Raw genomic sequence first — 17,210 nt, forward strand, 5'->3', positions numbered from 1 at the left:
TCTAATTCAAAACAGTCTAAACAGGTGATTCACACGCTCTGAATAATAGATCTGCCCTTAATCGTATGTCTGAGATAACATCTGGATTCGAATCAAAGCAGAATATTCTGAGATCACCACAAAAGCACTGAAAATGCTGCTTCCATTTCCAACAACCTGTGAAGTGGGGTTGTCTGCAGTGAGATAAAAATTAAGACCGAACATAAGGTCTACCCTTCAGGTGTGATTGTCTCCCATCGTTTCTAAATGGGACTGTCTTATTGCAGGGAGACAAGCTCAGGGCCCACACAGATTCAGTGTTATGGTACAATGTATTTACAAGGTGGTATCAAAAAGTTTTGAGTTGGCTGACGTTGATGCGATGTTCCTTCTCCTCCTGGGTCAGCAGCCTAAGGATGTCCTTGGCAGCAATATAGCACATGTTTAAATCACACATGAGGACCGCCTGGACTGTTCCGTATGACACACCAACAACGGCAGCAGTGTTGTGGAGTGTTCTCCGGCGATCATCACGCACAAGTTGCAACAGTTTTGCCATTTTTGATTTGCCACGATTGAGCTTGTTGAAGGTCTTCCTGATCTCTCGTCATTTTTCAGTGATGTCCCAGTGCGTGCCACTTCTTAAACAACTCATTGGAGCATTGCCACAAACTTGCCGAATTATGCCAAGCATCTCTGTAGCAGAGTTGCCCTATTTAATACAGAATTTTACATTTGCTCGCTGTTCGTGATGTAATAGCAGATGTGGGAATGCACATGTTCAGAATAGCACCAGTTTCCCAGCTCCCGATGTACACAGGACGATGTCTTTTTGGCACACAGACTTACGTAGGTGCTCCCTGTGACTGTGTGCGCAGATTTGTGCTGCCATCTGTTGGTGAGTTACAGAACTAATCTCAAAACTTTTCTTCATATTATGCGCTTTATTATGCTGGTCCATTTTGTGGGGGGAAAGGTTGGGGACCACTGGTATGATTCCACAGTCTGGGCTGGAAAGAACTCAGCCTCAGCCTTAAATCCTGACCTAAATCATAACACTGTGTGTGTGTATTTTTACTTATCACCATTGGGTGGTGCTGTTGCGCTTGATTCTATTAAGGATATTAAGCTATTTGTTATATACAGTGTAGTCGGCCCGAAAAAAGTATACACTCTTTAGGAAACGAACAATAGTATGACATGTTCTATATTAATTAAATATATTATACTTTTATCATAATGTTATCGTATATATCAATATATAACTTATAGCAATACAATAAGTTTTTAAATATTTATACACGTTTCTTTTACTGAAGTGTGTATAATTTTGTTTATTTATTGCTTATTCTGTATATATTCATATATGTGTGTGTGTGTGAATAAGTTGTTTTTTTAATATGTTTCATTACAAATATTATATTATATTCTTTATATTATTTAAACTTAGCCTTGTTTTTATTTAGCCTAGCATCCCCCGATATGCTAATCCAGCGTGCAGAGGGAACGACATAACAAAGCGACAGAGCGCTTCAGCCGCGTTACGTCATCAGAAACGCGACGCTTTAAACAGGGAAGATGGCGGCGGCGGCGACGCTACGGAGCGCCAGTCCGGTACGAGATCCCGGTTCGGAGCGGGTTAAAGTGGAGGAAGGCACCGGTATGCATCACGGGGGATGGTTTTTAACATCTAAGATTCATTCGACTCGATATAAACCCGAGTTTGTTTAGTCAATGTGCTGCAAACAACACTTAGGCTGCGTTAGCATTAGCTTCAGAGCTAGCGGTTTTGTTTTGAATGGCTGCTTACAGCCGAGCGTTGACTCCTGATGGAGTAAAGTGTACAGTACAGCCTTAAAACTATTATAAAAAGCAGCTTATTATAAAAAAGGTTATGTGTAGGACATCTAATGAGTGAGGAAGTGAATCTGTAATCATGTGCACTGCAGAGCGGGGAGGCTTTATTTAAGAGTAGAGTGTTGGTGAGGAATGATCTGGAACAGACTCCTGAGAGGTCACGTGATAGACTGGGAGTCTAGGATGTGTTGTGTTGTTAAAATATTCCTGTGACAAGTGTGAATGTTTTTTGTATGTGAAACATTGGTGTTGTATACGTGTTAGTGTTACAGTAAAGAGTGTGTGTGAGATGTGATGGAGGAAAGAGAGAGAGAGAGATTTCTTCCCATCCTTAATATTCTGTAGCGTATTAAACGCTGTAACATTATTATTATAACTTGAATTGTGAATGGTTTCCCTGTACCCCCTGTTTTAAACGAATTTGCGTTTACAGAAGCGGAGAAGCAGAGCCGTGTTTCTGCCCTGCTGGAGAGGCTGCACGCCAAACACAACGCCTCACGGCCATGGCAGGAAACCAGCAAAGTCGTCCGCACCGCCATGGTATGTGTTCGTGTGTGTGTGGTAAGAGGCTTTATTGAGTACTGTACTCTGTAAGATATTTATCTCTACATGGAGCTGTTTAGAGTTACTTTTTATATCTTTATTTACTAGATCTAAATGACAGACAGTGTCTGAAGTAGTCATTCTAGTAGTAGAACTGAGAGTGTATAAACTTTTAGGTATATATAACTATGTCCTAAAGGATTATGTGCACAAGACTTCAAATACACAGACTGAACAGATGACACATAGACAGAGTTATCGATTTATGGTGTAGAACAATATGGACGTGTTTAGTCGGGACGGGAATCACCAGCGATACAATAACATCACGATATCTTGAAATACCTCGCATTTTAGTGTGTATCGTGATTTGATAAAATATTATGTTTTTTTTTTTTTTTTCATTTTGGCGCAATTCTGAACAAATTTGGCAAATAATTTGCTCTTAGCACACAGGATGCTGTGCTGCCAACTAACGTGTGAGTAGTTTAGAGCACCATCTGCAGGATTATAGAGGAACTGCAACATTGTACCTCAAATTCCATAACAAAAGAAAGAAAAATACATCATCTAGACATCATGTTGTTTAGCAAACATGCCTGGGTTTTCTGTCAGGTAGGTGTGTAAAGCTGTGTTAATCCACAGGAGTTTATCTTGTCCTGTTGCCCGTTAAGTAAGGTAGCTGTACGGTTGGTTCTGGTGTAGCTCCGCCCACAAAAAAAACATTATTGTGTTTACTTACACCAAAAATTGATGGAATTTTGCTGACTGAGTAAATCTGTGTGAAGGAAAAGCGTGGTGTGATGAACTCGGCCGGTCACCAACTTCTACTCAACTGTTTAGAGACGCTTCAGAGGGCACTTAAAGGTGAGAGCGCCACACCCATCAATCATCAGTAATTAAACACTCTAAGTTTTATTACTGCACTACAGCAGTGTCGTGTTCTGACGCTGTCTCAGGTACCCGCTGATGTGTGTGTGTTTTCGTTACAGTGTCCTCGCTGGCGTCTATGACCGACCGTTTGGAGTCTATCGCCCGTCAGAACATGTGAGTGTCCCTGCGAATTAACCGCATTTTAGCCCTAACATCACGCGATCATGTCAAACGGTCACTCAGGCCTTCTTCCGGTTTTGTCCTGCAGGTTGGGGTCACATCTGAGTCCCTCAGAGACAGAGTGCTACATCACCTCTGACATGTTCTACGTAGAGGTGCAGCTTGACAACATGGGACAACTGATCGATGTCAAAGTGGCTCATCATGGAGAAAACCCTGCGGTGAGAGAAAGAGAGAGACGGGGAGAAACAGGCGAACAGTATGGGAGATAAGGTAGGGGGGCGGTACTAGGATAGAAAAAACGGGAGAGAAGGGGGGGTAAGGTTAAAGGACATAATAGAGAGGAAGGCAAAGGGTGAAAGAGAGAGAAAGCAAGAGGTGGAGAGAGAAAAAAGAAACAAGAAGGGAAGTAATAGGGTGAGAGAGAAAGGGAGAGAGACAGAGACCAAAAAGGAAAGAGGGAGAGAGAGATGGGGGGAAAAAGACAACAGAGATTGAAAACATGAGAGAGGAAAAAACAGGGAGAACAAGAGCGAGAGAGAGATGGGGGAGCAAGAAAGAGAGAGAAACTGGGGATTAGAGATGAGGTAGAGTGTAATGGACAGGGAGACAGAGTAAATAAAGAGAAGTATGGCAAGAAAAATTAAATAGAAAGGGAGGTAACAGTGGGAGAGTGAGAGAGAGAAACCAAAGGAGAAAAAGAGATGGGGAGAGAATGAGGGAGACAACGAGAGACCAAAACCAGGAATGAGGGAGAAAGAGATGAGAGAAAAGAGATTTTGAACTTCAGCTTTATGAGTCAGAAACATTCCCAGCTCCATTATAAAATTCAGCTGTTAGTTTGTGAAGTTTGGTGAAATAATTCAGTTATCGTTACATTTAATAAATCAGATCCAACACATTCCCTAAAGCAGTGCTCCGCCCTTTTCCTCAATCATCAACAAAAATCTCGTCTTCTTCAGTCTGATAAAGCGAATGCTCTGTGCTGATTAACCAACGTTCCCTCTTCCTTTTCTCTGTCCTGTGTAGAGCTGTCCCGAGCTCATCCAGCACCTGAGGTAAGGACACACACACACACACACACACACACTTCGGACGTACTCTGACACGAAATGCGGCTGTGTTGCTGCGTAACCCTGTCCTTACATGTCACACTGTGTGTGTTTGTTTTTCTTTTTAATGAAAATAAAAACAATCTTATAGAGAGAAAAACTTTGAGGAGTTCTCCAAACACCTGAAGGGTCTTGTGAACCTGTACAAGCTTCCCGGAGACAAGTGAGACATTGTTTGTGTTTAATAAAGTAATGAAAAAAAAATAGGATTAACAAGTGTAATAATACAATTTTATTATATAAATGTGTTTTTCCCCTAAAGTAAACTGAAGACTAAGATGTACCTGGCCCTGCAGTCTTTGGAGCTCGACCTCACCAAGATGATGCACATGTTCAGGTGTGGAAAAGTTCATTACCATCCATAACGTGGAGCTAAAACACTATTATTACTGCAAAATCCTTCAAGTGCGTTGTTTCCTGCAGGATAACCACGAAGGCTAACACAGTGGAGACGATCCTGCACGGCGGCGTGGGTCTGCTCACCCCGAGGAGTGGCGGACATCTCCTGTCTCTGCAGTGTTACGTCTCACCTTACGACATTTTCGAGGAGGAGACCGGCGCTCAGCTCAACTACACCGACGCAACCAGTGAGCACACACCCGCAAACACACACATTCGTTACACTGTTACGTTTGACATGTAAGATTAATTTCTTAATGCGCGATTATGGTTTTTGGCCACATGGTGGCAGTGTGGGGAAAGGGGTCAGAGTTTTAGTCAGTGGATTGGTATGATTTACATTGTGTATTCGTATTAAAGGCGTATAAGACTCACTTTGTCGGACTTAAGAACAAATCCGACTTACGAACAACGTGCTCCCGGAACAGTAGTTGTTTGTAAGTCGAGGACTACCTGTATTAGATTAACTCATTTTATACGTAGATTTAAAAAAATTAGATATATTTTATTTTAAACAAGAGATTTATCATTTCCGGACCATTCTCCGAATTTATTTACTCATTTCATTTTTCAGTCCCTCGTTCTCTCGGAGTGTGCGTGTCTGTGACTGTGGAGGGAACCTCGTCCATCTACAAACTTCCCATCGCTCCTCTCATCACCGGCTCTCACCCAGTGGATAACAAAGGGTACGTTGTAATTCTTAAGAGGTCACATGTTGCATTTAATTAACATAACCCAAGATAAAATACGTTCCAGCTGAAATGCAGCTCGGATCCTGGGAAATGTATGTAATGGTCGTTAATTGACAATAATGTTCTCAATAATCAGCAACAAAAAAAAAAAAAAACTTTCTTGTTAAAACAAATGTCTTGGGCGTCTCAGGCCTTTCTGAAGACCTGCACTGATTGGGGGCTCTTTTAAAATGTGTGTAAATTTTAAATCTTACCAATTTAGTAGCTAATACGTTTTACTTATTTATGTAGAGCACAAACTGGACTTTCATAATGTGTCTGATGTAAATACATCAGATGCAACTTTGAAACTTGTGTCGAAATACACCCAAAAAAATTATTTTAAACTCTAGCAGGAAATGAGTGGAAATGGAGAATAAACAAACTGAGTTCATGAATTCTTAGGTGTTTGTCCACAGCAAAACAACAAAAACTCAGAAATATACTCAGAAACTTATAACACCCAGAAAGACCTTTTATTTGGGGTAAAGTGACTGATGTGGTGCCGACTAAGCAGCTTTATTTCAGTCATAAATTAACAACCATTTGTGGTCCAATGATTATTCAATGCTGGATACAAACAGCAAAAAACATGATTATTATTGTATGTTGTCAAGACAAGATTCTTCCGTGCAGATAAGAATATTTACGTGAAAATATTTAACTTTTTTTTTTTTTGTTTCTTCATACAAGCCCTTCCTGTTCTGTTGGACAAAAACATCAGATTACCCCCTCCACCCACACACACACACACACACAAAACAACAAAGCAATTAGCATTCACTCGCATCTAAATAGAGTTGTTTACATAAATCTTGCAAGTGAATGGAGTCTCGGACGCGTGTGGAGACGAGAATCTGACATGTGCTCTTTTGTTTTTTTACATTAATTTAATCTCACATTTTTTGGGTAAATAAATTTTTCGGAAAGAGACTTGTCTATTGTTTATGCACAGATTTGTTTTATGTGTGACACAATGTAGTTTAATTGACAAAAAACACTTGCAAAGAGAAAAAGAAAGTGATTGGCATCGTCGACCCCTGAAGGTTTTAAAGCCCTGGCCAATACAAACATAATAAAAACAAGTAAAAAAAAAAAGATCAAGCAGCAGGGAATTTTTTTTATGCTTGTTTTTTGTTTTGTTCTGTGTGTGTGTCTGTGTGTTTGTTCACATGGAGCAGAGTTCCATCTGGATGTCTAAACATGAGTATAAAGTAAAATTTGCACAATAGGGGCCTTTTAATACAATGTCTGTGACTGTAATCTCGTCTACACTTTGTGAAGGAATGTGGCGTGTCTTTGTTAAATCCATCGTTTTCATGTTTTCCATTTCAGGACGCCGACGTTTTCCCCAGCGTCGAGCTCTAACTGCGTAGACCTGCCAGCGTGTTTCTTCCTAAAGATGAAGCGGCCCATTCCCTTCTCGCTGTCCTTCATCCACAGAATGGGCAACATTACAGGTGAGACTGAGAGACACACTTGGCTTAATGCTTAGCAATGTCTAGATGCACTTTTTTTTTTTTTTTGAATAGTTATAGTCGTACAATCTCAACAAATTAGTAACGCAAGGCAATAAACAAAAAAAAATAGCTTAAACATACATCATTTAAAAAATAAAAAACAAAACAGTAACTCCGTGGAAAGAACGTCTCTCTTTCTTTATTCGAAAAACAATGAAACTGAGGGCACAAAAAAGTCCAATTTACAAGTTTTGAAGGGTGGTGTACCAGTGTTAATGTTAGTGGCTTACGTACGCTGCAAGTACACTGTACTTTACCTGTGCTTATAATGTCTCCAAGCACGTATTAACAACACATCACATGTACGACAAGGAGAAACTGATGTGCGTGTCCGGTGTTATAGGTATCCCAGTGTTTGAGTCAGTTCCTGCCCTGTCCACCCTCTATGACCTCATCATTAAGAGCCAGCTCGGTGAAGAAGACGGAAACAGCGCCTTAGCATCGGCCCGATCCATGAGATTTTACGCAGTGAGTAACATGTGAAATGTAAATGAATTAATCTGAGATTTCCATCTAACACAACATGCCTGAGATTTGACCGAGTTCGCAGACTGGTGAGGTCGCCGCTGTCAGTGATGTAATTATCCACAATACGTTATTTTCTTTAAGTTACGGAGAGCGATTATTGGTTGATTCAGCAAGCGAGCAGTGAATAGAATATTTATAAATTACGCTGTTTTTTACATGAATAAGTGATTCATAAAATAATTATATAGTATATAATATAATATTATATTTAATATAATACTAATATATAATATATAATATATAATTATAATAAATCCTTTGCAGTTATTAACTGCCTGAAGTCTGAAACCCACAGACATCACCAAATGCAAGTTTTCTCCCTCGAGCTCCTATTTCTCTCCCTTCAGTAAGACAAAAATTGTGGCACAGTGGTGAGGACCGTGGCCTCGCACCTCCAGGGTGGATGGTTCAGGTCCTGCCTCTGGACTGAATAAGTGTTTTGTTTTATTTTATTATTGATTTGAGCACTAAAATCTGAAATTAAATAAGAGTTGTTTTTTTTGGGTTTTGGAAACAAATGTTCACAAAAGAAATGTTTTTTGTCTTTTTTAATATTTAATTTTATATTGAAAAAAGAAATTATTTTATCTCTTTTAATCTGTTTTAAATCTTTCGAGCTGGTATGATTGGAGGCACTTTGTTGGAAACAATCGCACAAAAAAAACTGAAATTTGTCCACATCCCTATGGACCTGACTTTTCATGAAATATAACTCTAACGGATAAACTTCAGATGCAGAAAAACACTGTTTAGTGCCTTTATTTTATCTAAAATAAAAAAAACATTCTACTCTGAAAGTACTGAATGGTGAGACTTTGGTACTTTGTGTTCTGCATTAGAGACATTTGGGTTTAAGATCAGGTGGCTAGACGATGGATCAGAATTTTAGCGTTAATTTCCTGATATTTTCAAGTTAAACTGAACATTACACCTCCAGTGTCAGACCATTTAATTTTTTAGATGTGAAATTAAATGAACAGACAATATTAAAGTAAGAACAAAAATCTTAATATTTAATTGTAATGTTTTGCTTTTTTGCAATATACACATCAAGCCATTATTTTATTTTTTTATTTTTGTCAGTGTTGTCACCTACTGCAGATGATTTCGCTACCCAATCTGTTTTATGTTTGGTTGTTGGTAAGACGGGGGTTTCCTTCTTGTTCTGGACCTTTTTAAATTGCTGTCAGGCCAAATGCTTGTTAATGGCTTGGATAGATTTTCTTTCTCTCTCTATTTTCTTTGCTTTAAAATGGCTTGATTTTCTTTAATACTGCTTTCAGGTCTTTACGTTGGTTTATCCTTTTTAACAACATGCAGTTTTCACAAGAGAATGCCTAGACCAAGAGCAGACCTTCAGGGAAATCATCCAGTTAAACATTCGGTCTAACAGGGCCGCTCCTGGGCAATAGAAAGCACCAGTCAGGCGTGTGTTCCAATATTTGTGTTTCAACAAAAGCCACTATGTTATAAGTTGTTTAACATGTGTAGATTCAAGTATTCAAATTTGTCCTGATCTTTCTCGTATTATTATTTTAAGTTCAAACCTAAATGTCTTTAGTAGGTAGCTAAAACAAAATAGATGAAAGCTAAATTTGTAAACCAGGTAATGTCCTGTGAACCTGCCTGGCTATCTGCAGGACATGTGCCGTACAAGCCTGAAGGAACTATTTGAACTACTTGGCAAGTGGTCATCTTACCCGTGACTTATTGAGCACAATGGGTGCTCTCATTTAAAAACAGCTGGGTGATTCGGCCTATGGTGGCCTTTAAACATGCTGGACACCTTGTCCCTGATGTGAGAGTCCACACTCCTTTCTGTTCCAAGTCGTACATTTGGTCTTTTAGGTTATTACAACTACGTGTCTTTGTACTTTAATGTTTAACAGTTTACGTCGCTTTGTTTTCTTAAGTCTCTGCCTGGACAGCAGCACTGCTACTTTCTGAACGGAGATGCCCCAGTGCAGGATGGGAACTCTCTGCAGGGGGCACTGGTGTCCAAAATCCCATTTCGACACCCTGCTCATGTGCCCGCTCTGCTGGATATAATACGTCACCAGGCAGCTTATAACACACTGATTGGAAGCTGTGTAAAAAAGACCTACATAAAGGAAGGTGAGTCTGACGCCTCCCAAGTATTTAAGAAAAACTTGTGCGTTTAATGAGTTAACCCCTGACCTGGATTGGTCAACGCGTTGCCGAACATTCGGAAAATTCTGCAAATTCTACATAATATGGTTCATATGGGGTTAATTACCCCATTTAAGCAAAGTTATGTTAAGTGGTACTGTTGTTTCTATAGATGCCCCTGGGCTGCTGCAGTTCGAGGTCTGTCCGTTGACGGACTCCAGCTTCAGCGTGTCCTTCCAGCATCCTGTCAATGAGTCTCTCGTATGTGGTAAGGGTCGATTTTAATGAAATTTCAAAGATTAGATTTAAATTGACCCCTTTACTTGAACTCAACTTAAACTATTTTGTTGGCCTTTCTTTCTCCCGGTCCGTCTGTCTTCTTCTGTCTCTCAGTTGTAATGGACGTAATCGACTCACGGCAGATTGCGTGTAAGCTGTATAAGGGTTTGTCTGATGCTTTGATTTGCACAGATGAGTTCATTACCAAGGTGGTTCAGAGGTAAGTCCAGTAGTATACCCCTGTTGGATTTTAACCTTGTCATACTTTCTAAACAAATAACCTGCAAGTATTTGTATAAACATGACATACTTGGAACATGATTTGCTGTTCATCAGAGAGATGATAAATGTTTGTACAGGAACGAATATCAAAAACACAATATTTTTTGCAACTTTTACATCCACAGATGCATGTCTATCCCTGTGACAATGCGTGCAATTCGTCGCAAAGCAGAAACGATACAGGCGGACACCCCAGCCTTATCCCTAATAGCTGAAACTGTGGAGATAATGGTAAAAAAGAACCTTCCCCCAACAGGTAGCCCTGGTTACCTGGGGATGGGTGCGGGACCTGATGGGAGCAACACAGTGGGGCTACCATGTGTCGGGGAAGCTGCTACACCTACAGGAGGCAGTACCGCTGGAAATTTGGGTGCAGGTGGGCCTTTCCAAGGCTCACTTTTCAGCATGAACCACCAGGGAGGTTCTGTTGTAGAAACTATGGGACAGATGGGAAGTCAGCCGCAACAGCTACAGCAGCAGCTCCAACCACAGCACAGCCATGGTTCGGATGATTTTAGCAAGGTGACTCAGAACCCGATACTCACGAGCCTTCTGAAGATAACAGGAAGTGTAGGATCTAGTCCCACTCCCCAGGGTTCTGCTGGTTCACAGCCACACCAGACCCCACCACCAACCACCTCACCTGCTAGCAATACCAAAAACCATCCCATGCTGATGAACTTGTTAAAGGACAACCCTTCACAGGACTTTGCAGCCCTTTATGGTAGCAGCCCTCTAGAAAGACAAAATTCCTCTGGTTCTCCCCGAACGGACAGCCAGGGTCAACCCTGTCCTGGGGGAAGCACCAAAGGCAAGAAGAAACGGCCAAGGGGCACTGATAAGGGTATAATGGGAACAGGAGGAGGGATGGGAATGAAACAGCAGGCCCAACAACAGCAGTTGGGAGGCGTAAGCCACCAGCACCATCACACACACCCTGCCCCTGAAGATGATTTCCATCGTGCCCTCTTTTCCATGGATGCTGATGCCTCTCAGAATCCCATTTTTGATATCAATCTTCCAGGTGATGGGTTAGACACTCCTCACAGTATCACCCCAGCTCCAAGTCAATGCGGGACCCCACCACCTGGTTCTGGAATGTCTTACCATCCACAGTCACACGGTCAGTCTCAGACGCAAATTCAGGCGCAACCACCAGGGTCTATATCTCGTATGGGGCGGCTCTCTAGCTCTGAAAGCATTCCTACGGATATACATGACATTCTCTCTGATATTCCTGATCCAGCCACCAAAGGGAGTGGCGGCAGCCATGGGCAGCATCACATGGGTGGGGAAGAAGGAGGTTCCCTAGACACTCCACTAAGGGATTCTTCTAGCTCAGGTCAGGGTAGTGCAGTATTCGAGGCTGACCTTTTTAACACCAACAGCAATGAAAACACTTACACTGATCCAGCAGATCTGATTGCAGAGGCCGCTACTGCAGCAACTCCAAATAGTGATGGGTCAATGAATAATTTTTATACAGATGCAGACTTTGGCCATGAATTGCTGCATGAACAGGGAACCTTTGCACATGCAAATTACTTTGACAGTTCACCTAGTTCAGAGCCAGATATTGACCTTGTTAAGAGTTTCAGTGGGGGAAGTCAACAGAACACGCCTTCAGGCACCCCTCAGAATCCAACTTCGCATGGTCGTAGCACACCTGATGCCCCTCTAAAGGATCCGTTTGATGTTAGCATGGTTTTTAGTGGGAACAGTGGAGGAGGAAAACCATTGCTAGGCCCAGGGCCAGATTTGGGTGATTCACATTCTCATGGAGGTGGCAGTCAGAGTCCACTCACAATGGGCATTGCAGGACTTAGCAGTGATTTTAAAAGTAGTGAAGTAAAGGTCAAACAGCAGCAGATGCGACCAAAGGAGGATAATGGGGGAGGTAACTCTGGGATGATGATGGGAGGAACAGGCTCTGCTGAAGGAAAGCAGATAAAACGTAGTCGCACACCTTCTAGTGAGGGAAAATCAAAAGAAAAGCCACCTAAGCGTAAAAAGCTCGATCCAGACGGCAAGTCTCCCTCACACAGCTCTGGGGGTCGACCTTATACCCCTCCAAGTGGAAGTGTCAGTTCAGGAGGTTCAATAAGTGGAGGTGGGTCTAAATCCCCAGGCAGCTCAGGTCGTTCTCAGACCCCACCAGGAGGTGCCACCCCTCCCATACCTAAAATCACAATACAGCTTCCCAAAGGAAAAACATCATCTCTTGGAGGTTATACGTCAAGCAGTTCAGCAGCTGGAAGTACTGGTGGTGCAAGTGGCACGAGCAGCAGCAAAAGCCACCATTCTCACTCTTCTTCGTTGTCAGGAAAAATAAAGACCAGTAAGATGGAAGGCTCCATGGGACAAGGTAACAGTTCTAAGCAACAAAGTACTGGCGGAAGTGGTAGTGGCATGCCCCCTCAGTCCAAAAGCTCTTCCCTTGGGATAGGTTCAGGTAAACCAGGCTCTTCCCCCATTACCAAGCATGGTATGTCGGGTTCAGGTAGCAGTGGCAGCAGTGGGTCAATTAGTGGGAATAAAATAAGGCCTCAAGGAGGCAAGCCCCCTGGATCACTGATAAACCCTAGCATTAAGCCTAACATCTCTCCTTCACACTCTCGTTCTGGGAGTTCTGACAAACTTTCCTCCCCGATGAAGCTTGGGCAAGGTCAGGTTCCAGGTACCCCACCGTCCTCAAAAGCTAAGTCGCCAATTGGTTCTGGAAGTGGGAGTTCCGGGGGCTCAAAGTCCTCCTCTGGCAGTGGAATGAGTTCCCAGAAACAGTTAAGTAGTGGCTCTTCCTCTGGTTCTTCCTCCTCTTCCACTTCATCTGCTAGCTCCTCCTCTTCATCAGGCTCTATGTCATTTTCCTCTGGTGGTCAGTCACAATATGGAGGAAGTGGGGGTGGTGGCGGTGGAGGAGGCAGTGGAGGAGGTGGGGGGAACAACCCTAATGCCAAAGGAAAGTCTCCTAGCCGAAACAAAAAACCTTCCCTTACAGCAGTCATAGACAAGCTGAAGAGTGTAGGTGGTAGCATTGGTGGAGAGGAATGTGAAGGAGGTGGAGGAGCGGGTGGTCCTGGCAGCAATGCAGGGACTGGAGGTGGAGCAGTACCTTCAAATGTTGGTCCTCCAAAGCGAGACAAGGTTGAAAAAGAAGGAAAATCTAAAGGATCTCTTTCAACAGGAAATTCGGGGGATAAAAAGATGATGGACAGTAAAGGTAGTGGTGTGAGCAGTACTGGTGTGGCTAAGATTATCATAAGCAAACCAGACGGAGGTTCTCCAAGCATCAAGTCCAAAGTAACTCTCCAGAAAGCTGGTGATGGCTCATCTGAAGGTTCCATGCGCTCCCAGCATTCAAGCTTAAAAGCATCTCCTCTTTTCAGTGGCTCAACACCAAAGCATGATCGCAGTTCCCCAAGCCACAGCCGCTCGCCTGGATATACACCTCTGCTCCAGGACAGTGGGAGCGAATCTGGTAGTAGTTCAGTGGCAGAGAAATCTCACCAGAACAGCCCCAGCTCTGATGACGATCAGACTATGAGGCCGCTGCAACCGCCACAGGACTACATGTCGGTCAGCTTGGGAGAGAAACACAAGAAGCACAAGAAAGAAAAGAAAAAGCAGAAAGAAAGAGAGCGGGAAAGGGATCGAGATAGGGACAGGGATCGAGAGAAGGAGAAGAAAAAATCTGCAATGTCCTGCGGTCCTTCTTCACACCAAATGAAGGCAGAGAGCTGGTCCAGGTCTCCAATGTCATCTTCAGAACCCTCTATATCTTTGCACAGCTCTGAGCGTACCTTACGACAGAGTCCTCCCTACATGCACACTGAGGACGATGATCTGATGGACTCTGCTCTAACCGGCTCTAACTTGGAACCGTTCAAGTAAGATTGTCCCACACGTTTTTACCATCTTTTTCACTGGTTTGTTTGTTTTTTGGTACCTCTGTCATGGTTTTATCATGTAAAATGTATTGCTCCATTCTTTTTAAATGAAGATTTTTAAGATCAGATGGAGACCCTACTTTTAGAATAGTGAGGTGACACGTTACGCATTACGGTTTATATTTGTAACTTGTCTAAAAGGATCTAAATTATTTCATAACTTTTAAGTTTCATTTTGTTTTTATTATGTAACTAAAGAGAAATGTGCTGTTTTTAAAAGATGATGTGTTAAAAAAAAAAAGTATTTTCTCTTGAAGCGCTTGTTTGCTGAAATCATGTTTTTTGTAAGCGTTGTTATTTTCTTAAAACATTTTATTAAAATATTTTATTCATTATGTCACTTGCTTTTAGCTGGTTAAAATTTCCCTAATCATATGTAAATATTTGTACAATGTTGTTCATTATACATGATTAATTAACATAAACTTTACTGGTGAATTAAACTTTCATTTTAAATATGAAACATGTGTCTTTGGAAGTGTTAGACCGCTCCACCAATAGGGGTCAGTATGGTCTTTATGCCAATATTACTCAAGTACTCAAGCACTTCAATAACGCTGCCTAGTGAGGAAACCTGAAAGTCTTTCAGTAATTAACAATATCAGACCTTATAGTTGTACTGTACTGTTGTACAGTTGTGTGGTTATATTATGTGGTTATACATTGGCACACCACAGCCTAATATATGTAAAATAAAAGATATTTGCACACCCAGTGTGTCAAACAGCCCCCTAAAGCTTGAACGTTCTTCGATGCTGTAATTAAAATAACTTGCACCTTCATTTAAGAAACTAATTACAACACTGTTCATTATAAACTGTTTTTACACCACCTGCTACATTGTCACTGGTTGGAAGCACTAGTAGTGTATTCAAAAGTAAGTACAGGCTTAAGTTGTTCCAATTAGCAATGTAAAATATAATACAGTGCAAAATAATATGATGGGCTGGATAATGAAGGTGGGAGACATTTAAAGAGATCAATACAGCAGTATAGTCCAATCTGTAATAACATTTAAAAAGCATTAACATTATAGCCATCTAGGTTTTATGTTCCCCTTGTACCACCGGTAAGCCATCGTGGTGTTTAGTGGGCGGGGCCTCCGTGGATCCCATGGTTTCTCAATCAGATTGGGGTCTGGGGAATTCGAAGGCCGGGTCGGCAGCTTTGGGTTCTTTACCCTGCTGGGCCCCGGTGCATGGCATAGCACGTGGTGCGCTGAGTGTTCTGATACCTTCTACTGTGGGCAGCATTTGCTTTATTTCAGCTGCTTTTTTTTTTCGGCTTTGCTGCATCGGCATTTCTGTGAGATAATGTTTGTATTATTCTCTTGCCTTTTCACTACCAATTAAAATGTGAACATGCCTTCTAACTCCATAGTCTTTTCTGATTTATATTTCCTTCTACTTAACAATACTGAAGGCATTTTTTCAAAATACACAATAATCTCCTCTGAACAGTTGATATTGAGAGGTATATCTGCTCCTTCTGCTCTGTAAAGCTTCATAACGCCTCTAATCTGAGGTGCTGGTTGTTAATTGGTGATTTCTGAGGCTGGTGACTCTAAATGAACTTCTCCTCTGTAGCAGAGCTCAGTTTTGGTCTTGCTTTCCTGGGAAGGTCTGAATGAGAGCCAGAGGAGAGACAGTTCTTACTAAAACTGTTCCAGAACAGCTGACCTTTGTGTTGTAAAATTGTTGCTGTTATTTAATATGATGCCATGTTATTTAATAGTTTTGAAAAAATCCAGTATCGTTCTAGGATGTAGAAAATAAACGTGTTACTAGTTTTCTTTTCAAAAACATTTGCTTTTTTTTTTTTTACCTAACCCATCAGCTCTGAATACAGATCTTAGATGATATCACAATAAAATTTCTACAACCCGTGGCAAAAATGATGAAATCACCACATTTACAGGCTGTTCACCAGTTTATAAATTTACTATAAACAAATGTATTTTACTTAATGCAATATTTTTGTCCGGATCAAGTAGAGGGAATTCCAAATCTATGGAATCACTTCATGTCAAGGAAAAATAACCAACAATTTGTACTTTCTTTTTGTTGTTGTTGTTGTTGTTTGCTCCTTCTCTGGCTTTTCCAGCCACGGATTTTGCTATTGATAAAACAATCCTCCTCAGTCTTCTCAGTGTTTAACAGATCAGCTTTGCACAAAGGCAGCTTGTCATTGACCTTCATTTTTTCACAATAAATTTTTAATCAGATGGAATCCGGGCTGTTCGCTGCCCATGACATTGAGTCGATCTGCGTTTCCTGAAGAAAAGCTTTAACACTGAGAAATGACTTCATCATCACAAAAACTTTTTTTTATATATAGTAACGGAATAAACAAAGTGTACGAAATTAAATTGTGCATTGGCTGTTGAGGTACTGATTGCCGTCCCCCTGCTCGTTTACCTGCCACGCCAACCCATACCATAAACGAGTGGGAGAATTTGATTGTTTTCCTCAGGCAGTCGCTTTTACATGGTTCATTAGAACAGCACCAGACCACAGCTCCAGCATCATCTCCTCAGCTAATGCAGATTCCTGGTTTATCACTGGATATCACTTTCATCCAGCACTCCTTGATTGCTTCCCTTCAGCCCAGTGTCGCAGTGTTTTCTTCTGTTGATGTGTCAGTGCTGGTTTCCATTCGGTTTATTTAGAGTGTATGTGCATCCCATTTCATTCTGCTGATTTCCTACAGTTCTGTCCTAAACATTGATGCCTGTTTTTTACCCCTTTTGTTTTTCAATTGTTTTGTTCTGCGTTTTCTATTTTCGAGGAATATTGCTTTGTTTTCTCTTCTTTGTCCACCTACAGTATATTTTTCTTTTAAACCTTCCTT

At 41.5% G+C, this 17,210-nt stretch overlaps 1 protein-coding gene across 1 annotated transcript; it reads left to right on the plus strand.

Moving 5' to 3' along the window:
- Positions 1–1,552: 1,552 nt before the first annotated feature.
- med1 (mediator complex subunit 1) lies at positions 1,553–15,663 on the plus strand. The gene is made up of 16 exons (XM_053510777.1): positions 1,553–1,639; positions 2,270–2,376; positions 3,168–3,246; positions 3,372–3,426; positions 3,521–3,653; positions 4,462–4,490; positions 4,636–4,707; positions 4,807–4,881; positions 4,968–5,131; positions 5,518–5,629; positions 7,010–7,134; positions 7,538–7,662; positions 9,636–9,837; positions 10,025–10,120; positions 10,246–10,351; positions 10,539–15,663. Exons 1-16 carry the CDS (start codon positions 1,558–1,560, stop codon positions 14,302–14,304), a joined length of 5,328 nt encoding a protein of 1,775 aa, XP_053366752.1. The 5' UTR covers positions 1,553–1,557; the 3' UTR covers positions 14,305–15,663.
- The last annotated feature ends 1,547 nt before the right edge of the window (positions 15,664–17,210 follow it).

The sequence above is a fragment of the Clarias gariepinus genome, chromosome 14 (genome assembly GCF_024256425.1).
Source record: "Clarias gariepinus isolate MV-2021 ecotype Netherlands chromosome 14, CGAR_prim_01v2, whole genome shotgun sequence".
In the NCBI taxonomy this organism is placed as follows: Eukaryota; Metazoa; Chordata; class Actinopteri; order Siluriformes; family Clariidae; genus Clarias; species Clarias gariepinus.

What these genes read in the sequence shown, in the direction of transcription:
- med1 (XM_053510777.1), top strand. Translation starts at nt 1,558, where the DNA reads ATGGCGGCGGCGGCGACGCTACGGAGCGCCAGTCCGGTACGAGATCCC. An exon ending in CAACTACACCGACGCAACCA is followed by an intron (nt 5,132 to 5,517) that starts GTGAGCACACAC and finishes TTCATTTTTCAG; the next exon opens with TCCCTCGTTCTCTCGGAGTG. An exon ending in ATTACCAAGGTGGTTCAGAG is followed by an intron (nt 10,352 to 10,538) that starts GTAAGTCCAGTA and finishes TTACATCCACAG; the next exon opens with ATGCATGTCTATCCCTGTGA.